This window comes from Drosophila arizonae, chromosome X, assembly GCF_054131065.1.
Source record: "Drosophila arizonae isolate 15081-1271.41 chromosome X, UAZ_ARI_1.0, whole genome shotgun sequence".
In the NCBI taxonomy this organism is placed as follows: domain Eukaryota; kingdom Metazoa; phylum Arthropoda; class Insecta; order Diptera; family Drosophilidae; genus Drosophila; species Drosophila arizonae.
In genome coordinates this window covers 18163782-18187536 of record NC_142927.1, presented here as the reverse complement: position 1 = coordinate 18187536, position 23755 = coordinate 18163782, and the positions used below count along the sequence as shown (strand labels likewise).

At 40.9% G+C, this 23755-nt stretch overlaps 2 protein-coding genes across 15 annotated transcripts in view; one reads left to right on the top strand and one right to left on the bottom strand.

The window, feature by feature from the left end:
• mmd (disintegrin and metalloproteinase domain-containing protein mind-meld) overlaps positions 1 to 6846 on the bottom strand; it is a 51481-nt gene extending 44635 nt beyond the window's left edge. For 12 of the 13 annotated variants that reach the window (XM_089473225.1, XM_089473226.1, XM_089473224.1 and 9 more), the window contains exon 1: positions 5543 to 6846. The gene's annotated coding sequence lies outside the window, so the exon portion shown is untranslated. The remainder of the gene's footprint in view (positions 1 to 5542) is intronic. The other variant, XM_089473227.1, reaches the window with a different exon arrangement.
• A 5274-nt stretch (positions 6847 to 12120) lies between these two features.
• On the top strand, positions 12121 to 23147 carry LOC108618802 (ATP-binding cassette sub-family A member 17). 2 transcript variants are annotated; one of them, XM_089476144.1, is made up of 12 exons: positions 12121 to 12765; positions 12823 to 13104; positions 13192 to 13771; positions 15223 to 15366; positions 15429 to 17108; positions 18957 to 19804; positions 19910 to 20256; positions 20342 to 20674; positions 21266 to 21419; positions 21538 to 21735; positions 21855 to 22625; positions 22700 to 23147. In XM_089476144.1, the coding sequence occupies exons 2-12, from the start codon at positions 12839 to 12841 to the stop codon at positions 22896 to 22898; spliced, it is 5520 nt and encodes a 1839-aa protein (XP_089332270.1). In that variant the 5' UTR covers positions 12121 to 12765; positions 12823 to 12838; the 3' UTR covers positions 22899 to 23147. The 2 variants fall into 2 exon arrangements, with proteins under 2 accessions (XP_089332270.1, XP_017870428.2); XM_018014939.2 differs by lacking the exon at positions 12121 to 12765 and having other exon boundaries at positions 12772 to 13104.
• Positions 23148 to 23755: the final 608 nt, after the last annotated feature.

Genomic DNA, 23755 nt, shown 5'->3' with positions numbered 1-23755 from the left:
CAATTTTATTATATATTATATTATTTTGCAATATTTTTTTATTCTTCTTATTATAAATTAATTATTCGAATTTATAAATAAGTATATAATTTTTTTTCAAATTAAATTAATCTATTTTTAAAATGTTTTATTTCACTTTGTACTGTAGTAGTAGCAGTAGTTTATAATGGAATTATACATATATGTATATACATAAATTAAAAATTTGTTTAATCTATTATAAATAATATTTTCTAATTTATTGAGTATATTTTCATGTTTTTCTTGAAAGTGAAGCACCCCGCCGCCCTTCTATATACCTTCTACAGCAATTAACTGTTCAACGTGATGAAAAAATCCTTTTACCCGATCTCTTTCAAATTAGTTTGTTGTGAACTTTTCACGACTCGCTCGTAAACGGTCGAGCCACTCTGCCATCTGTCCTTTTATATAGATAGATGTATATCTTTTGCTACCTTTATAATTGTATTTATTATGCTCTTTGTGCTCCCCCATTTCAGACACTTTATTGTTTAACGATAAGTATCTTATTTCAGATTTTGTTCCCTTCTTTATTTGCAGTAGCTTATTTTGTTTTTCTTGCATTCACTTTGACATCAAATAAGTAATTAAAACAATTGTCCAACTTTTACTTTAGAGCATAACTTTTAGTCTCAATAGCCCCTAGCCGCCATTAACAACTAACTAACTACTCACAACAATTAGCTGGCTGGCACAACAAAGTTATTAAACAACTTTTGTCAACTGTTCACTTTCCTTCTTTTTTACATTACAATATAGTAATTTACAACACATAATGTTAGTATGTATGCGAACTAGTATTACTACTACAGCCACTGCTATCACGACTGCTAAGACAAACAGCCAATTCTAATTAGTTGGCCGAGCTTGTGTATTTTAATAACATATTAAGTTTTAATGAGAGTCCGTTAACAAACAGACAACATTCATTAAATGTTACAATTCATATAATAATTATATCAGAAATCAAAGTTCTAGCAAATGGACATGAATCTATATATACAAAAAATAATCTACAAATGTTGGAGATGTCATCGACTTAGCTCAACGTCCTGATCAAGAATACATGTACTTTATGGTGTCTTGAACAATTAAATATGAACAATTAAAAACCTTCATTTAATTTAATAACCACATTTATTTATGTAATAGGCAATAATAATGATGGAAGTATAATTATAGTTATAAATCATGTATTTTCATTTATTTGAAACTATATTTTAATTTTAATTATTTTATTTATTATTTATTTAGTTTTACATTTATTCTAAGCTCGATTTGTATTTTTTTTCGATCTATATTTTTATTTTTATTAAATTATTTTTTGTTATTCCTTTTAAGGTATATTTTTAATTTATTATATTTCTCATTTATTATTAAATTCGTTATTCTTCTCATTGCTATCATTGTTATTCTCATAATTATTATATTCACATTTATTATTAAATTCATTATTATTTAAATTTACTTATCAAATTTTATTTTTGATTTATTTATGATAATATTTTTAAATTATTTAAGCACAAGCGATTCATTATTTCATTATAAATAATATAATTTAATTTCACATAAGTTTTTTAATTCATCATAAATGATATCAATCTCTGCAAAATCCCAACTGTCAAGAACTGCATGAAAACTTAGCCAAAACTTTGGATTAAAACTCATATTTCTTGTTGCCTAAAGTAAGAGCAAAACTGAATTTGATTTTATGGCATGAAAGTTCCGAAAAAGTTCATAGTTTATACGCCTAGAAGAGCAGCAATAACTCAAGGCAACTTCTTCTTTTTTTTCGGCAATGTTTTTTAGTTGTTTATACAAATATTATTCCCAACTTTATATACCACTCTCCAAGTGAAAAGTCAGCTGCGGAAAAGTATTTCTGTGTGATTTCATATCTGCATGGACGTGGCTGTTGGTCTTTGAGCCTATTTGGCTAACATGCCACGAGGCAAGAATGCAAAAGGTACTGCGTTCCACACACACACATACACACACACACACACATACACAACAATTGAAAAATTTCTGGCTGAGGCAAGGGCTCGCTTTGAAAATATTTGATTGCGGCGCTGCTGCGACCAGAGCCCTGGCCACACAGATAATCCGCATGGCCACCCTGTTAATGACAACCGCAATGGCATTGGGGCAAATCGGGCTGTGCCTGACGGGGTGGGAAAGGGGGGGGGGGGGGGGGGGGGGGGGGGCAGGAGGGGTAGGGGTGACAAGGGGCGGCAGCAACAACAACTTGCCACAGCTTCAATCATGCGGCTGCATAATCACACAGCATTTGCTGCCAGCGGCACTGTGCTGCAGTGGTCATTGTTGTTAGTTCTTTTTTTGTTTCCTTTTTTCCCATGTTGGTTTTTTTTTTTTTTTTGAGGGGAATCTATCTTTTGCTTTGCATAGGCCCAGCGCTCAATAAACCGCAAAAATTCCAACTAAGAGCAGCGCACTAGTGGGGCTGATGGAGAGCATGCCTCTTGTGCGACTGTGCATTTGTCTCCATGCCAACATCGGATTTTAAAACTTGACTATGGCTCATATTTTGGGTGATGCTGCCTGGGTGTGTGTGTGTGTTGGGCTGTATGTGGTATGTACATAAGCCGTAGCAATAAGGTTTCAGCATTTAACCTTGGTCCAATTGGTATTTGGTCATTTTGTTGGCCTGGTCAGAAATGTGACGCCCGCCCTCCCCATAGCAGCGTGCACATTTTAATGGGATATGCCGACCAGAGGAAACTTAAGCGCAATCGAATTGGAATTCAGCCTGGCACAATGGAGTATTGAAATACTTGGGGCTTTCAAAGAACTTAAGCCATGCTTTTAAAGTGCCCCATGGCACAAGCCTCCCCTCATGCCCGTCGAGTGGGCATAATAAACCTAAATTTACCGAAATATGAGAAGAGGAGAATGAATAAAAAAAAGGAAAAAAATCTAAACAAAACACACGGCCTGGGCTCAAGAATCGTCTGGGCAGTTCACTACGTGGAGCACATAACAAATCTCTCGCTCTCATTATTTCTCTCTCTCGCACTTGCTCTCGCTCTCGCTCTCTTAGATTTTGCAGACGTTGCCCTGTGGAATCCGACGCCCCGTGCCCTGCGGGCCAGCAGCTGCTGCTGCTGCTGCTGCTACTGCTGCTACTGCTGCGGCTGCTGCTGCTGCTGCCAGGAGGCGGTCCGGACGTTCGTCAGGCGCCGCCGACAGCCGCTTTGGCATTTTGCCGATTGCCATAAGACCAACATACACAAACATATATATACAGGGCACTCTCTCTCTCACACACACACACACACACGCAGAGCTGAGCCCAAAGTTAGAAAAGTGGCAGTCAGCAGGCAGCTGACAACCCACGCACAGAGCAAATGTCAGCGCTCGCTCTCTTTGACTGCCTCTCGCTCTCTCTCTCTCTCTGTCTCTCACTCTCTGCTCTCTTTGGCCAAAAACAGCATCCCAAATGCGAAGCTGTAGCCCAAATGTGCGCCATATCAAATAGCCGAGCAGCGACACAATATCGACGCATGCCCAAGCTCAAGCCCAAGCCCAAGCCCAACAGCAGCCGTTGGCACACAACGCGCCCAAAAACTTGGCAACTTGGCAACTTGGTCAGGCGAAGAAAATGTTAATGCCGTTACGTTACGTTACGTTACGTTATGTCGTCTCCGCCCCAAAAACGGAAGATGCTGCTGGGCGCTGGGCACTGGGCACTGGGCACTGGCCGGAGCCGCTGCATCCAATATCCAATTAACTAAAATGCCTGCACCCCTAACCGCACGACCCCGCCAACAGAGCCGACCAAATCCCCTAATCTAATCTACGACGGACAAATGGCCCGACGGGCGAAAAACAATTTTCGAATCGCGATTGTCAGTCATGCGCAGCTGACGCCGCCTCCGCTGACGCCTTCGCTGCCGCCGTTGCCTCTGCCGCTGCCGCTGCCGCTGCTACTGCCGCTGCCTTCTACCCCATCAAAGCCCAAAGACCGACAAGTGTGGTCGGGGCAATACTTTCAGTTATTTTATATAGTATAATTAGGAAGCATATGTATAAATATGCACATATATTTGCATACCATCAGACAATGAACAACAACAACTACAACTAGAAGAAGAATGTGAAGTTACTAAATAAATATGTAGGAGTTGAATGTGTGTAGAAACATAAATATGCATAAAATACATATATATGTATAGTTAGATTTTATACAATTTGTATATATATATATATATATAGAGTGAGAGAGAGCGAGAATCTCTCTGTAGCTCGATCAACTCCCTCTAAGATTACCTCAAATATTGACATATCCAAGACTTATCTCGATTTGGAATATGCCAAAATCTAGTCACTAAGACTAAGTCTAGTACTTGGTCATCAATTTTTAAGTCATACTCACACATTTTTCACCTATAATAAATTTTTTTTTTAATATTACTTCTCCTCAAAATACCCGCACAAAGTCTATATATAAATTTATATACATTTGGCTTATTCTAATCTTGACATATTCTAAATTTAACTCTGATACATATATAACACAATACCAATATATATATATTTCGATTAAAGTCAAATTAAAGCATATACATATATATTAAGCTATGAAACCTCTAAGAAAATAGAGCTAGCTCTATATCTCAATTGATTGCAGAGATCTACGAGTGCCGCATGATTATCATAGAATACATAACTAATAACTTCAATTACAAATATCATAAAACTTCTCATAGCACATAGATCTGATAACTATACTTGCAGATGTCATAAATCTTCTCATAATCTCAAGATCTGATAACAGCACTTGCGAAACACCGTAATAGCGCTAACCTACCTAGCCGTTAGTTAGTCTTAGTCTGCTCGATTAAGCTCACACATCCCCCCACAGCTCCCAACAGTTCCCACAAATGATACGCACTTACACACACAACCTCAAATACAGTTAGTTGCATTACGAACTAGCTAACTGTAGTTGTTTTTTATTTGTTTGTATTTATTTTTATTTGAAATTACTATGCTCTCTAAAGTTGCCAGACTGATGGTCTGGCCATTAGAAAAAGTTGCCAGACTATTTGATATTTGATGAAATATGCGCAGAAAACGTGAATGATGTGCGAGAGTTAAATGTGTGTGTGCGTGTGTGTGTGTGAGTGTGTTTGTGTGTGTGTGTAGGGGAGCTATAGAGGAGCGTATTGCATAAGTACATATAGATTCAAATTGATGACAAATACAATTGACTTTAGCATATGCTCCTATATACATACACACACACACACACATATATACATATTTGCTGTGTATGTGTGTGTGTGAATGCATTCGCAGCGCGAGCGGGTGGCGCCTGAAAGCACGCAACGCTTTTTGCCCATTTGTTTGTTGACCCGGACAACCGAAAGAAAGCACAGCATGTTTGTATGTACACACACATGCTCGTGCGTGTAACGGCATGCGAGTGCCCATGTATGTATGTGTGTGTGTGTAATTAGTTATATCTAGATATGTGTATAATATATATACAACTTACCCATGCGACTTTTTGTTGTTGTGACTTTTAAATAATTTTCATTTTCATTTTTTGTATTTGCATTTTTCAATTAATTTTTGCTTTCATTTTGCATTCATTTTCTTTGTTTTTCTTTTGGCAGCGTTTGTCGGTTTCTCTATTTCATTTTCGCCTCTCAGAGATTTTGTGAGACTTGGTTTTACAGCACACTTAACTACTTGAACACTTGACGTTCGCCGTTTTGCGGGCAAACAGTAAAAAAAAATTGGCAAAAAATCTTTATAAAATATTTCGCATATATTTGTGTTGAATATTTTGCTTCTTATTATTTTTCTTTTATTATTATTATTTTATTATTTATTATTATTATTTTTATTTTTTATTTTTTTGGTTATGCTCTTCTTTTTTGTTGTTACGTTGTTTTTGTTTTCGTATTAATTTTTGTTTTGTTTTCCTCTAATCTGTAGCGTATTAAAGGTGCACCTTTTTTCCGATTGCTTCGTTAGTGGGTTGGTTGGTTGCTTGGTTGGTTGATTGAATGCGCCTGCTCACCGAATCGCAATTATGTGTAATCGCAGTTTTTTCATCTTTGTCTGCTTGTCATTTTCCCGTTGTGTTTGGTTTGTGCCTTCTTCTCCTCTATCTTTTACTTGCTTTCGTTTTGCTTCTCTCTCTATATATGTGTGTGTGTAGATGTGCGGTTGTATATGTGTTTGTGTGCGTAACAATTTAAAAATTACATTAAACAACAGCCCAACTGCATTTCAATTTAATTGCTGCCTTTGCTTGTATGTGTGTGTGTGTTGGTGTACGTGTATGTGTATGTGTAGTGTAGTGTGTGTGTGAGTGTGTGCGTTTGCGTTTGCGTGTGTCTTTTCTATTTGATGTTTTTCTTCGCTGACTCAGACTCCGGCTGTGACTCTGGATGCGGCCGTTGACAGTTGTTGTTGTTGCTGTTATTGTTGTTGGCTAGCTGCTACTGTTGTTGCTGTTATTAATGTTGCTGCTGCTGTTATTGTTAATGTTGTGAATGTTGTTGCTGTTGTTAATGTTGCTGCTGCTGCTGCTGCTGTTGTTGTTGTTGTTGCTATTGTGATTGTTGTTGCTGTCGTTGCTGTTGTTGTTGTTACTGTTGTTGTTGTTGTTGCTGCTGTTGCTGTTGCTGTTGTAGTACTCTGGCACTGTTATGTTATGGTCGACTGTTGGCGGTGCTGTTGCTGTTGCTGTCGTCACCGTTGCTGTTTTCCCGTTGCCACTTTCCGCGATTGCAAACAACGTTCTAAAGCGCTCGCATACGTCTGCAGTCTGCAGGACATGAGCACGCGACATGGCCGCAGCGCACGGCCCCAAAAATTATCCGAATCGCAGCAAACAACATCGTCGTCAACAACGACGCAGTCGCAGATCACAGATGTCTCTGCTGCGCTCACCAGCAATGGGGCATTGGAGCATTGGAGCATGCTGTAGCCGGTTTCCATACCAAGTCCCGGGGGTGAACGCACAACCAGCAGCAGCAGCAGCAGCAGCAACAGCAGCAGCAGCAGCATCACAGCCTCTGCCAGCAGGCGACGCTGACTCTCTCTCATTTTTCAACTCTTGCTCCCGCTCTCGCTCTCTGGCTCTCTCGCTCTATCTCTCAATTTCTATTCAGCCATGTGTATATATGTACAAGTACCGTTAGTTGGTCTCTTATTAAGCGCGTTGCTGACTGTTATTGTGGCGGCGTCTTTGGCTACCGCCACACACCACACCCCAAAGGCCACCCCCCCCCCCCCCTCTCTTCCTCTTCGCCCGTCAGCGGGCCCTACTCACCCAGCCTCTCGCTGTGTTACGTGCCACGATGTAGGCCAAAAAATGTATAGGGCGGGAGCATCAACGCCCCTGTTTTTACACGATGGACGTGTGGAATTATCTAGGAAAAATGGGATATTTTGTAGATACGAAAGAGCAAGCGAGCGCGCACACACACACACATGCAGAGGCCACACACATGCCGACACCAAAAGTTTCTCAGTCAAATGAAATATATATACAGCTACAGACAGAGCAATGGGAATACAATTTTAAAGCACACTGTTGTTCTCAGATATATGTACACGCATACTATATATGTATGTGTATATATTCAGTCAGCGCCCACAGAGCATCGCAACAAAATATACAAAAACAAAAAAAAACAAAAAAAGAAAGAAAAATTAAAATACAAAATTAAGTTGTTTTTAGAGTTAATTCGAAAAGTTTTTGAGAAAAACTTTTAATTGGTTAGGTGTTGGTGCTGGTGCTGGGCGTAGTTTGTGTTGCTTACTTTTCTTTTTTTTTTTTTTTTTTTTTTTACTTTGCACTTGTATATTTGGGGTACGTATTGTTTAGAGTGCGGCACTCGGCAACAACTTCTTCAATTTTGATGTTAAGCATCACTTAACACTGAGGTGCATTTTGTCTAGGTGTAAATTACGACCAAATCCGGCAATTCACGCCATAAGCCTTTTGTGTACGGAAAACTAACTGAATTTTGTATAGCATTGCGCTTCGTCAACCATAAAGCCGGGCTCGAATCTCATTAAAATGAGCAGAGATTTAATTGAATTCCATTCGCCAGCTAGCGCAGCTGACAAAGACACGACGCGACTTGACTTTCGCATGGCCTTTTCTAGTCAATTATTACCTTTTGCTTGCCTCTGCTGGCTGGCTTTAAAATGAAAATTGCAAAACTCAATAGAAATTATTGCCTGGCCTCGCAGCTAGAGAGCGAGCATTTCGATTGCTTAGCTTTGCTTCTGTTTTTGTTTTTGGCAAATAGCAAGAAATTTGAGTTAACGCTGCCCGTTGGCCATGTTCTGCTTTTGTTCGCCAAAAAACATCGCCTGACCTCGGCAATTGTAATAAATATTAGCTGGACGGATTCGCCACTGCACGCTGATATATACTATATCTATATCTATATACATATTCGATTTATATGTATGTGTGCATATATATATATATATAGATTGGTAGACAGATTGGCATTTTGCAATCACATATGCAAACTTCGTTAAAGTTAATTCCGGAATTCCGGCTGGCAGCTCGGCAACGAGTAATGACAAATTGAAAATTTACATGAATAGAAGGCTGTCAAATTCAATAGTGTGCGATTTGCAAATCTAATCATGGCCCCGCCAATCCGGCAGCGCCAAACAGCCCCACTACTCAACGCACCCTTAATGCTTGATTTCCATCTACGTCGCCAGCTCCAACCCCCCACCTACAGCTCCTTCTCCTTCTCCTGCTCCTGCTCCTGCTCCTGTTCCAGCTCCAACTCCAGCTCGACGCAGCAGTAGTGTGCGCAGAAAACTATGCTACACTTTTAGCCAGAATGTTTGCTGTTTAGAAGTCGACCAATTTTCCAGTTGAACCTTTGAGGCATACATAATGAATGCCCATTGTAAATGGACTGGGCGGGGGACTGGGTCTGCGACTGGGACCCGGACCGGTACCGGTACCGGCACCGGGACCGGGATCGGGACTGCCACTGAAATGGGTGAACAATCAAATGAGAAATCAAAAAGCGCACACAATCACAATACCCCCCTCCCACACACACACACAGGCACAGGTGGCCAAACTGTGAACTTCAGACCCTGCCGCCCACTGGGCGACACTATTGCCCGTTCATTGCCTTTTGTTATTCCCACACTAAAACACGCACACGCCACACCTGTGTGTATACACAGCGCATAGACCTACATGTATATACATATACATATAAATATATAAATGTGTATCTGTGTATGTGTATGTGTGTCGGCTTGTACACATGTATGTGTTGTCTTTGTGCTTCATTTACAACTTTACACAACATTGTAAACATAATAACAAGGCGCCTTACGTCGCTGTCAGTGCTGCTGCTGCTGCTGCGACGACGACGACGACGACGACGGCAGCGGCGGCTGCTGTTCTGCTACTGTTGTTACTGTTGCTGCCGTTGTTACATGCTGTGTCCATGTATGTGTGTATATGTGAGTGTGTGTCCTAACACAGGGGTTAGGCGGCATGGCAGCACTGCACATCAGCTGCAAAGAGCGCGACGGTTAAAGCGGCGCTCACTACTCTCAGCAAGTGGCTATGGAGTGCCTGCCAAGAAGACCAACGACAACTATTGACATAGTGACACAATCAGACCACACAAACAACGCTCACATAGACACACACTCGCACACACACACACGCTCGCACTCGCATACACATACACATACAATTATTTCGACTCTCGTGGTGAGCATTTGACGAATTCACATTTGGCTGCAGCGGTTTGCAAAGAGCGCGAGCTCTAAGTAAACACACACACCTTATTCCTCGCTGAATAACTAGGCCAGCAGCTGGAGCTACGCTGCAGTCAGCATCCATTGGATGGATGCACAGGCACATTTAACAAAGGCGACGTCGCGACGCTTCGCGACATCAGCCGCGACCACGAAGCATCGGCATCGCCTTCGTCATCGTCGGCATCGGCATCGGCACAGACATCGTGCGCGTGAGCAGTTGCGCAGATTAAGCCGAGCTCAGCACAGAGAGAGCCGATGCGCGCCCTTCGGCACAATATGAATTTTTCTATCTATCGCTGTCACTCACGCTCACGCTTACGATTAATGCTCACGCTCGCATTCTGCCTCTCACACTCTTTCGCTCTCGCCGCTGTCGACTCGTGTAGGTGTTTGAGGATATTTTCTGTTTTTATTGTTCTTGCTTGCTACAAGTTGGGAATTTTTTAAGCACACGTTGCATGGTGAAACTGTTGGGCTTTTTTGCTTCTCTCTGTCTCTCACTAGCTCATGCTCCTCAGCTCTTTCCCTCTCACTCTCTTTCTCTCTCGTACTCTCTGACGGTGTGAGCATTGACATTTACTTTTTATACGAACGAAATGAGCATGGGCATGGGCATTGGGGAATTTCGGTTTGAAGATTGTATTTAGGAGGTGTAGGTGCAGGGCAGTGGGTAGCCTGTGCGGCGGGTGGGTGGTGCGGTGAGGCATCGTGAGAGGCGTTTTTAGCTAGAATATGGGTTCGCAGTGTGGTGCGATGCGGTGCGGTGCGTTACGTTGCGTTGCGTTGCCTTGCGTTGCGTTACGTTGAAGACTGTTGTTTCATGCATGAGTATGAGGGCTGGCGGTGTGACTGAGTGCCTGACTGCGCGCACTGATGCCCGCGCCTCGGTTGTTGCTAGCAACTGCTGGCATACCATGCCACATGCTTGAGATATTTTTAGTGTTTTGTCACACAAGCAGACATCTGTTTCTGAAATACTCACACACACACACACACACAAAGTCGCGCACAAATATAATTAAGATGTGGAGCCAACAAAGAGAACAGCTTCCATGCTACCATCCTCAAGCACACACACACACACACACCCAGACGCCTTAGTTGTCATGTATGTGTGTGTGTATGTAAATAAGTAACAAGTACATATATTTATGTCCGTGCACGGACTTGAAGAATTTAGCACCGACCAATTTTCGGGCGTGCGAAATAGTCCCCGCCCGTATGCGATGTCTAAAATGTATCAATCTGAGCAGCCGAAAAGAAAATACGCAACGCCAGCAGCACGAATATGTATGCCTATATTCAAGGACACGTAGCCCTCAGCCTATGTACACTTACTAGCACACACTAACACACCCATATATACACATATATATAAACATATATGTATACACTTTGGCACAACTTAACCAAGTACTCGTAGAGCTTGTAGTGGGCCCAAAGATGCGCTTGCCATCTTCAAGCTGATGCCGCTACTGCGTTTTTCATTTGGTTTTTCCTGTTGTTATTGTTGTTGTTCGTGTTTTTTTTTTTGTGTGTATTTTTTTTTTTTTTTTTTTTTTTTATGGCCCTGACATGACGCACGGCTTGAGAGATAGCATAAGGATATTCCCAGCTCATATTCATATGTATAACATATGATTATTATTAAGCTAGGCTGAACCGACTGAGGTAAATTTTTAATGCAAGTCATCTCAAAATTTTATTAAATATTTATGAATTTTTATTTAATTTTGTTAAATATATCTATAATTTATCACAAAATTAGCTAATAAAACGATAGCTATATATATTTTAATTTTTAAAGATAAATTATCTAGGAATTATAAATAATATTCTGTATTTTTATTTATTTATTTTATTTTACTTTCTTTTTTTTATGCAACCGAAATATTTTAAAATAAATTATCAAAGAGTTAGCTAATCACATGTTGGCTAGAAACGTTTTTATTTTACAAAATTTCTTTAGATAAGTAATCTATGAATTAGAAAATTAGTTCAATTAATTAGCGATAATGTATATGTATGTATATACATTTTTAAGCCACATATTTTTTTAAATAAATAAATATATTATGGAGCTCACAAAGGATGAATTAAAAAGAAAAAACAATTTATTTTTTTTTTTTGTAATGAAAAATTTTTTTCAAAAACCACATTGATATTAATACAGCTAATACAGCTATTATTAATTAGCTAATCAAATGTTCCCAAAAAATATATATTTTGGTTATATTTGTATTACCAGAAATAATAATCAATATATTAACAATAAAATTGATCAATTTATTTGCATATTTTTGCAAAATAAATTGTGTCTTAATCTGTAATGCACACGAAGCATGTTGGCATCAGTTCGCTGTAAAATGTTTGCACTTCCATTTAAATATTCACTTTGATGGGCAACATTTTGAAAGCGCCTTTTTTGTAGTTCAATTAAAATCACAATCAAATTATAAGCCGACCCAGTTAAAGGAGTGGTATTATTACGAGTATTTATGCAACTGAACGTTGCCCAGTTGTGCTGAAGGACACACGGACTTGATTACATTATGCAGCATCATGCTGACCTCACCAGCAGCAGCGGCAACAGCAGAAGCAGAAGCAGCAGCAGCAGCAGCACTCAGCTTTGGCCAGGCACGGCACACAAAAGAAGACCAGACCCAAAACGGTGTGCAACAGTTCCACTTTCAGTTGTTGCCATCTCTTTTTTATTGAATAACAAAATGCACCTGTGTGTTGGAGCGAATTTGTTCATGTCGCAAAATAAGCAGCCAAGAAACATTTGGCATTTATTGGGCGACAACAGTTGAATGAACAACAACAACAACAATAATAATAATGATAATAATAATAATAACAACAAGACAAAATAGTACAAGTTTTCTACAATTCTAATCGAAATTTTCAATTTTCAACACAAGCTTTTCATAGAAAACTGTGAGTTATCATTCTCGTCGTTAGCCAAAAAGATATATTTAATTGAAAATCGCACAGTTTGATAGGTACCATCATGCCCAGTAAACGCTCGAGCTGTACGACCTTCGGTCTGGAGGTGTCCAAATTCTTTAAGAAGCAACGCAAATACAAGGGCACCTTTATAACGGCGATGGTGATGCCGGTTCTATTCTCTCTATTTATTATTTTGATGCGAAATTCCCCCAAATTGGATGATGTGGAATTAAGCTCTAGCGAAGCGATCCAATACGAGGTCTGGTGGAAGACGCTTATCGATAAAATAAAGGAACGTCGCGAGCGTATGATCAGAGAGGACAAAACGTAATGTTAAATATGTTATTAGCTTGATTGATTGATTGATTGATTGATTGACTGCTTGATTAATTGCCTGATTTCACGGTCCAACAGCTTTAAGAGCAACGTATTTGTGCCACACATCGGTGTCGGCTATGCACCAAACACAACGGCTGGCATCCGTCAACTGGTGGAGATGGCCCTGACCGGCATATCGCTGAAACGGAATGAGATCTATGGATTTGCAGATTGCGATGAGATGCGCATTCGCTTGGAAATGCAAAATTATATTGCCAGCTTGTGCTTTCACGATGTTGACGAATCGCATCATGGTCTGCCCGGCAAGCTACACTTTTCGATATTGATGCCAGCAGAGTTGAGATTTTATGACAACACTTGGATAGGTGATTCGTGGCGAATTCAGGCGACGCTCGACACGCATAGCTCGCGAAAGTCCAATATTAGTAACATAAAAAACGCATCCAAATATGTGCGCGAGGGCTTCATATCTCTGCAGCATTCCGTATCCTTTCAGTATCTGCTGATGGCATCCGGTAACGCTGCGTTGCCAAAAGTTATCTTACGCCCCTTCAACCTAAATAATACTGTGCACGAGCTAATAGCCGAGGGCGTTGACTCGGCTGTATTAGTGCTGCTAATTGGATTCATGTTTCCCGTCGTCATTTTAACAAAGGTTCGTACTATCGTTTATTTGTGTGGACACACAGATAGACAAACACACAGATTTGCGCACACTCACACAAACACTCTTATACATAGATAAACATCTATATAGATATGCATACACACCAGATATGTTTGTCATTTACCATTTAGCCAACAGAAGTTGCTGTTTATATAATTATAATTATCTAACACTGTTGGCCTTTTTAAGCTGTGTCAATTATCATAGGATATCCGATGAATAAAGTATTGACGGAAAGGAATTTTCATTGATAGTAGATAGACAGATACAGATACAGATACAGATACAGATACAGATACAGATACAGATACAGATACAGATACAGATACAGATACAGATACAGATACAGATACAGATACAGATACAGATACAGATACAGATACAGATACAGATACAGATACAGATACAGATACAGATACAGATACAGATACAGATACAGATACAGATACAGATACAGATACAGATACAGATACAGATACAGATACAGATACAGATACAGATACAGATACAGATACAGATACAGATACAGATACAGATACAGATACAGATACAGATACAGATACAGATACAGATACAGATACAGATACAGATACAGATACAGATACAGATACAGATACAGATACAGATACAGATACAGATACAGATACAGATACAGATACAGATACAGATACAGATACAGATACAGATACAGATACAGATACAGATACAGATACAGATACAGATACAGATACAGATACAGATACAGATACAGATACAGATACAGATACAGATACAGATACAGATACAGATACAGATACAGATACAGATACAGATACAGATACAGATACAGATACAGATACAGATACAGATACAGATACAGATACAGATACAGATACAGATACAGATACAGATACAGATACAGATACAGATACAGATACAGATACAGATACAGATACAGATACAGATACAGATACAGATACAGATACAGATACAGATACAGATACAGATACAGATACAGATACAGATACAGATACAGATACAGATACAGATACAGATACAGATACAGATACAGATACAGATACAGATACAGATACAGATACAGATACAGATACAGATACAGATACAGATACAGATACAGATACAGATACAGATACAGATACAGATACAGATACAGATACAGATACAGATACAGATACAGATACAGATACAGATACAGATACAGATACAGATACAGATACAGATACAGATACAGATACAGATACAGATACAGATACAGATACAGATACAGATACAGATACAGATACAGATACAGATACAGATACAGATACAGATACAGATACAGATACAGATACAGATACAGATACAGATACAGATACAGATACAGATACAGATACAGATACAGATACAGATACAGATACAGATACAGATACAGATACAGAATGATTATTATAATTTCCCAGGAGATCGTGGAAGAGCGTGAATTGTCTTATCACTACGCCCTGCATCGAGTCACCAGTCGCACCCTTTGGCAGTTTGCTGCGTGGTACTGCAATAACTTCATACTTCAGATGATATCGTGCACCATATTCATCGTGGTGTTAAAGGTAGGTGATAAAGAATGCTTGAGTTATTGTGAGGGACTCTTACTATGCTCGATGTCTTCAAGGTGGAGTGGACTGTAAATACGTCGGTGTTCAAGAAATGTCCTTGGCCAATTTTGTTGCTTTTCTTCCTTTGCTATGTGATTTCCGTGTCGGCTTTTTCACTGCTGATGGCCGTCATCATTCGCACCACCAAATTGGTGGTGATAATAATACCAATTTATTGGATCATAGTACCGCTGCCGCTGCTATCGGGCCAATCGCTGGACACATCCCTATCGAGCGTGGTGCTGGCCATGACCTCATATATGCTCTGCAATATGACGATGTACCGCGGCTTGAAGCGGATGCTGAGCCTGGAGAACCACTTGTATAATCTGAGTGTCAAAGAATATCTCATATCCGCGTTGGTTATCAAGGATATAACGCTGCTACAACTAATTGGATATTTTCTATTGCAAACCCTGGTCTATTTAATACTGGCTATTATTTTGGACCAGAACATAGTGCCTTGGGTGTCCAAGTTGATCCAGTGCTTGCCATGCCGAAACCAGCTGCGTAGGGCTCACCGTTGGAATCGACGGCGTCAAAGGCAACGTCAAAAGATGATGGATCGAGAGAAAGACACGAGCGAAAATGTGTCCGAAACCGTTTCCCGAGTTGTCGAGTATAATGATAAGAAGACCAGCCCCTCCATGAAGCAATTCCACGCGCACACACCAAAACTGCTGTTCAAAATGCCAGGCCTGCCAGCGGTGCCACCGCTGCCACCGAAAAAATCAACCTTAACTATTGCGAGCAGCGATTCGAGCAGCAGCACAAGCGAGTCGAGCGACCAAATAGCCCCAACTGAGCAAGATCAATACGCAATGGACAAGCAGTTGGTGGTTTGGTTGAGCAACAATGACATGTCACGGCAGAGCAGCAGGGGCAGCAAAGGCTCCTACAGATTGTATGAGGCACCGAAACAGTCGTCTGAAAAGGTGTACGAGTCTAGCGAAGATTCGGATCGCAGCTACGAGGACACTGACGACGAGGAGGCCGATCGCAAAAGTCGCGTTGTCATCGAATTCATCAAAGTGTGGAAGAAGTTCCACAAAATCTTTGTGGTGCGCAACTTCTCGCTGAAAGTGCACGAGAATGAGCTGATGGTGCTGCTAGGCCACAATGCTGGCGGCAAAACGACCATCTTGAATATGACCTGTGGCCGGACGGTGCCCAGCTCTGGCAGCATATTGATCGAGGGCCATAATGTGGTGAAGCATCCGGCGCGGGCATTGCAAAATGTGGGCATCTCTTACAAGAATCTCAAAATCTTCACCGAATTCACGTTCACCGAGCATCTGACCTATATCTGTCGTCTGCGCGGTCTGACGAAACTGCAAGCCCACAAGGATATCACCGACTATTTGAATATCCTGCATGCGGAAAAACTAGCCCAAATACCCGTTTCCCAGTTGACCACCGGCCACAGGCGATTGCTGCAGGTGCTCTGCGCCTTTGCCGGCCGCACCAAAATCGTCCTGCTCGACCGGCCAATAGAGGGCGTGGACGCGGAGCAGCGACGTCACTTCTATGTGTTCATCAACCGTGAACGCATCAATCGCACCATTCTGATAACCACCAACTCTCCGCATGTGGCCAGCAATCTGGGCGATCGCATTGCCATTCTGGTCAGCGGCAAGCTGTTCGACTGCGGCCTGGAGAAGAGTCTGATGCGTGGCTACAGGCATGTCTATCGACTAGTAAGTGAGCTCAACTTAAGCCGTGATCTATGGTCCCAATAGTCATATCTGTGCACTACTCTGATCCATTATGCCAGAAAATGTAGAGGGCATATGCATAGATTAAGTAATAACAAGTAAGAAAGCTCTAGTCGAGACTGCTCGACTACGAGATCCCCTGAACCCTTGGAGTGCTAGCTATTTCAATAATTTTTCGCGTCTTTCAGCTTACACAAGAAACACACACACATACACAAACACATACACACACAAGCACTTACGCATAAACACGCATGGGCTGCAGTGTGCGCTTACTATGAGAACTTAATTGTTTAATAACTTTTTTTGTGGACGTACGATCTTCATGAAACTTTCAGATTATGATTATAACATGAATATGCATGTAATTGCCAAAGCACAAGTCTCTAGTATTTGAAATACGCGTTTTACAAAAGTGAGGGTGAGGGGGTGAATTTAGAGGTGGGGGTAAATTTTAACAAAAACCGAAATTGTATAAATTGCATATAAGCATACATTCAAAATTTGGAGACTCTAGCAATAAAGGTGTAGAAGATATAATTTTATAACTGGTTTTCGATAAGGTTTTTTATCGATAAAAAAAGATCGGGATGAGTTATCGAATTTTAATGATAAACTCGATATCCGCGCTGTAACTACGAACATTTTACAAAAAATTTGAAGTCTCTAGCTCTTATATCTTCGGAAATCGACGCGTTCAAACATACGGACAGACGGACAGACAGACAGACGAACAGGGCCAAATCAACTCAGCTCGTCACCCTGATCAAGAATATATATACTTTGTGGGGTCTGCCACGCCTCCTTCTGCCTGTTACATACATTTCAACAAAACCATTATACCCTGATTTCCCATTTTCAATGGGTTCAGGGTATAAAAATATAGAAATCCATAGTGTGGGATGGAATAGTCTGTCCTAGTCGTCATAGAGCCAGAGATACTGCTGTAGGGAGAGCACCAATATTTAGTCCTATATATAGAGCGTGTATATTCTTGAACAACGTAATCCTATTTTACTATGAGTATTTAATTACCTATGTATATATCTATTCTCATGTCTGTCTCCCCGTTTATCTCACATTCTATCTCCGCCTGTCTCTCTGTCTGCCCAATAAGAGACGCAGAAGAAGATCATTTAAATTGTCTATGTGTATGCAGCAGTATTCACTTCGTATTTATATTCACGTAAAACGAAGCTTGAATAGTCGAAGCATCAGAGAGTCTTCCCATTGGTCATTTAATGCTCAAATGCAACGACCTCTACCTGGCACCGGGCTCAACATTTGAGCGCAACTTAGTGTATGAGTGAAAGTCGCTCTATATAAAGGGCAGCGGGCTGCAGTGTTTCTTCAGTCGCCCAGGCCTGGTGTGGGTCAATCGTGCAGATCAGTAAAGTGACATGAAGTGTGTCTAAATATTGAAGGATCGTTCAGCTAAGCATTAAAGACTTTGAAGTAATACTTGGAGGAAATACGTAAAAGAAATACTTAGTATGTATGTCTTATGTAGAGAAAATACTTAGAGGAAATGCGTAGAGAAAATACGTAGAGAAAATACTTTGAGGAAATACTTAGCAGAAATACTTAGAGGAAATAGGGGAAACTGCTTAGGATAAATACGCAGAAAACTCTTATAGGAAATACTTAGGAGAAATAGTTATAGGAAATGGTTAGAAGAAATACTTAAGGGATATACCTTGAAGAAATACTTTGAGGAAATATTTAGACAAAACATGTTCATGGCCAAACTTAGCTTTACTTGTGACAGTTTTAGAGCCATTGCATATACATGTTTATCATATTGATTAATATTTGAATATTATCGCTCAGGTTTGCTATTTGGGCGTCAAGTGCAACTTTCGACTGTTGATCAGTTTCTTCGCCCGGCACTTGCCCGAGCTGGAAGTGGAATCGAAAATGGGCGATATGGCCGTCTTCTCAATACAAATGAGAGAGAGAGCCGACATGACGGCATTGTATAAGCTGATCAACTTGGTCGACAGCAAGATGAACGAACTGCACTTGGACAGCTTTGAGCTGATGACCACCGACTTGGACCAAATACTGCTAAAGGCCATGATGCACACGTACATGAGGGGCACCGGGCTGCTGCGAAACACCCTACCCAAGCTGGCCAATCGCATACGTGCCATCGAGGAGACCTGTCCGAAAACCAGGATCGGCCGTTTCCTGGCCAATATACGCAAAAGTTTCGCCCACATTCAGGTGGTGCTGAGCAGGCGTTTCCTGATCGACACACGCTGCTGCACAGTGCCGCTGCTGCAGATCATGTTGCCGTCGATATTGTGCATCTGGTGCTTCATCATGCCGCACTTGACGACCAATCGCACGCCGTTGCCAACAACGACAATTGCATTGGGCATGCTGAAGCGATCGACGATCTTGTTGAGCCAGCGGGCGATCAGCAAACCGGTTCAGGAGGCGGGCAAACGTTATCTGGAGTTTGCGACAGCGGATCAGCTGATTATCGATTTGGATTCGACCGAAGATCCGCTCAACTACATTGCGAAGTATACGCCCGAGCATTTGTTCATAACCGATCTCAATTTCGCATTAGCAGCAATATTCCAGGATCAGGCTGTCGAGGCGCTATATAACAACAATCTAATGCACTCGGCGCCAGTTAGCCTGAATCTGGTAATGAATGCCCTAGCCGTGTGAGTTCGAATATATATTATATAAATATATGTATATACATATATGTATATACATTTCTATATGTAGAGATTTATTTCCATAATGATCATATTATTTTATTCTAGCGGCTTTGTCGACCCGAGCTCCGAGATAGTTGTTAAAATGGAGCTAATGGGTTATTCGACCCTGCATACGCTCATTTTTTCGAGTGACCTCAACAACGTCGATTGGGTTATTCCGTTGACAATGAGCTTATGCTGCTGTTATGTTTGGGCCCTGCCGCTACTGGATTTTGGCCTGGGAAGCGAAGCGGCCTACAATCGCCTGGAGCTGATCAGCGGCATGCGCTTTACCACCCTATGCGTTGCGTACTTCATTTACGGCGTGCTTGTCGTATTCATTTCGATTATGACACTGAACGGCATCATCTTTACATTTCACCGCTCTTTGCCGATGGATATGTATTTCAATGGTGAGCGAAAGAGAGAGAGAGAGAGAGACACCTGATTACTTGTAGCAATGCCGTTGCATTTCATTTTCCATTTTCCCCTATGCAGTTATGTTCAACTACACGATGCTGGTGTCGGGCGCCTGCATCATCTCCATCAATATACTGTTCTCGTTTTGGCTGACAGAGCTGCGACTTGGCTATATTCTGATCATTGCATTCTATTCAATTGGCATTGTCTTCCATCTGTCCCACTGCGAATATGAGCTGTTCAATGTTGATGAAAATACTGCCAAGATGAATATGCTTCCAAACTATGCGCTATTCAAAAATCTATTGCAGCTCAATCACCTAATGGAAATAGTCGAGCTGTGCAAAGATGATGTCACATACAAGACCAGCGTACTTGTCGAGCACTGCAATGCGTTGCCCAACTGCTGTTGTAAGTAGTCCCGCCTAGTCCATCTGTCAGTTAGCTTGGTACGGACTGAAAATGGGTAAATGTTAAGTAACAGGCAGAAGAAGGCCCATAATGGCAGATGCCATAAAGTACATATATTGCTGAACCCATTTAGTTCTATCCGTTTGTCTGTATGTCTGAAACCGTCGATCTCAGGATCTATAATAATTAACTATTGCCTACTCAATGCTATCCATCAAAAACCTTTTCAAAATTCAGTTATAAAAAAATATCTCCCACAAGTTTTAAATTTGTATTTATTTTATTTATTTATCGATTTTTCGAAAAAGTTTCGTTGATTTATAACTTGATTTTATTAAAAAAAAAAAAAAAAAAAAAAAAAAAAATTAAAATGTATAAAAAATACTTTATATACAAGCTAAATTGTTAACAATCAACCTAACAATATTCTAGCTAAAAACATTATTTTGCACTTCAGATACATCTCTTCGCTTTATGGCATTTTTAAGTTCCCATGTTAATTAGTTCAGTTCAAGTCAAGCAGCCTTAATTATTTCGGAGCTTTCAAATAAATTAGAGAACTAAGAAAATGTTCGCATCTCTTTTTTTTAGTGGATGCTAATATAAATGATGCATACCTGGACTTAACGTTTTTCACATTTCTATCAATAGTCATAATTTGGGGATTTATCTACATACGCTATGGCTTAAATTTGACTAAGCGACATCCACCCAGACGTCGCGATGATATAAAAAAGGACATCGAGTGAGTATAGAGTTGAGAAGTTTTGCAATTTTTATTATTACTATTATTATTTTGATCACTATTATTATTAAAATCATTATTATTGCTATAAGTAATATCATTTTCATCATTATTACAGCCCAGACAGCTGCTATGACCAAACCATTATCCACTTTAGCAACAAAACGGAATCGGATAACTCGTGGATACGTGAGAAGATACGTGTCCGTACAATGGAATGTCCCTTGGTGCACTCGAAGGCGCTGTATATTGAAAATCTGGCTGTATTCTTTCGCGCCCACGTAGTGCTCAAGCATATCAATATGCTGGTGGAACGGTACGTGACTGATGTGTGCGTGTTTGTGTGAAGTGTGTGTGTGTGTGTGTATGATTCTAGATATCTGCGTGCATGATTCGATTTGTAATTCGATTTTGATTGATTTGATCTAATAACAGTTACCAAGTCATGTCCGTGCTCGGTGTGAACGGGTCGGGCAAGACGGTGCTGATCAAGACGATACTTGGGGCCAATCATGAGAGTGCCGGCAACATTAGCAGCTTTGGCAAGCAGTCGTATCAGTCCAGGCAGCACGAGAACTACAAGCTAATTGGGTACTGTGCCCAGGACTGCAGGATCAAGGAGGCGCTGACTGTGATCGAGTACATACAGGCGGTGCTGACCATACGTGGCCTGAAGCGAACGCAGGCCTTGGAGGAGACCATCAACCTGTTGCGCATCTTCAATCTCTATAGCAGTCGCTTCATTCTGCTGCCCTACTGCAGTCGAGGCGTATTGAAGCGCATCCGCCTGGCCCTATCGCTGATCGGCTACGCTGGCCTCATCCTGATGGACGAGCCGTTCGCCTACTTGGACCTGAGCAGCCAGCTGACCATCCACAGTCTGATACATTCGCAGAGCTCACAGGGCCAGGCGGTGCTCTTTACCACCTCCGATCCGAAGTACTGTGACATGGCCAGCCGCACGGCTGTGCTCGATCGGACGAACCTGTGCGTCATCGGCGATCGCAACGAGCTGCAAGTGAAGCACTTCATGGACTTCATTGTGGTGAAGGCGCGCATCAAGATGAAGGCACTGCGAGCACCGGACTTAGATAAAGACGACGATGACTTGACCGAACTGTACAAGTTTCGCGATATTCGCCACAATAAAATTTACTTTGAATTCTGTTCGATTATCGAAGAGTATTTCCCGCATGCCATCCTTAAGTGAGTGCCGATCGATCGATGATATTCCATTGCCCCATTCGATTGATTGATTTTCTCCATTTTTTGCTGTACAGAAACACGAACAATCACATTGCCTGCTTCTGGCTGTCGAGGAACATGTACACCATGTCGATGGTCATGGAGACGCTGCACAACAACAGTGACATCTTCTTTCCGTTCAAGATCAGTGCGCCCTGCCTCAAGTCCCTGTTCATCAACATTGTGAACAAGCCGAGTCAGGAAGTGCAAATAATCCAAGACGAAGATATCTAATTGCTGGGAGAGTCGATGCGAACACAGAATAGATAGTATATGTTTATGTATGTGTATATGTATATATGTATGTATATATGCATATATATACATATATAAATATATACATATATATATGTATATAGCTTTGAGTATAGCTTAGGGCAACTTACACTCCACTTACTTTCTTGCTTTCAATTTCTTTTATGTATCTTGCTAAAAACATTGGTCTGGGCACCGCCCAAATAAAGTCCTCTCTTGAATTTCAAATACTGTGCGTGAAACAGAACAACAACAACAACGAAACGCATTTAAATTGCATTATTTCACTGTTTCATATCAAATTGAATTAATCGCCGTACACGACACATGCCAACAATAATTTGGTCGGCGCATTTGTCACACCAATAGAGGGAAGGAAGCGAGGAGGAACTGTCCCGGCGCACAACAAAAAGCCGACAGACCGTACAATTGGCGATCAAATGGACCCCGCAAAGCCGTGCAATTGAATTAAAAATAATATTCACACTTTTTTGCAGCGAGTAAACAATAAAACGCAGCTAAAAAACAAGTAAGAAGGCTCCAGTCGAGACTGCTCGACTAGGAGATACCCTGAACCCTCCAAACTGATATTCTAATCATTCTGGACTTCTTTTATGCACACATACATACACATGCACGTATAAGCACGCGCTTTGCAAACTGCGCAGCTAGCAGCGGCTGCGCTTGGGCTGCACTGCAGTGTGGGCAATATAACGAGAATTTATTTGTTGAATAATTTCTTTTGTAGACATACGATCTTAATGAAACTTTTAGAGCGTAATCATATGGCTTAAATGTGTGTACATTTCAAAGCACAAGTCTCTAGTACTTGAAAT

Coding starts and splice junctions, on each gene's coding strand:
- LOC108618802 (XM_089476144.1), top strand. CDS start 12,839: ATGCCCAGTAAACGCTCGAGCTGTACGACCTTCGGTCTGGAGGTGTCC. Junction 21,420..21,537: donor GATATAAAAAAGGACATCGA/GTGAGTATAGAG, acceptor TCATTATTACAG/CCCAGACAGCTGCTATGACC. Junction 21,736..21,854: donor ATCAATATGCTGGTGGAACG/GTACGTGACTGA, acceptor ATCTAATAACAG/TTACCAAGTCATGTCCGTGC.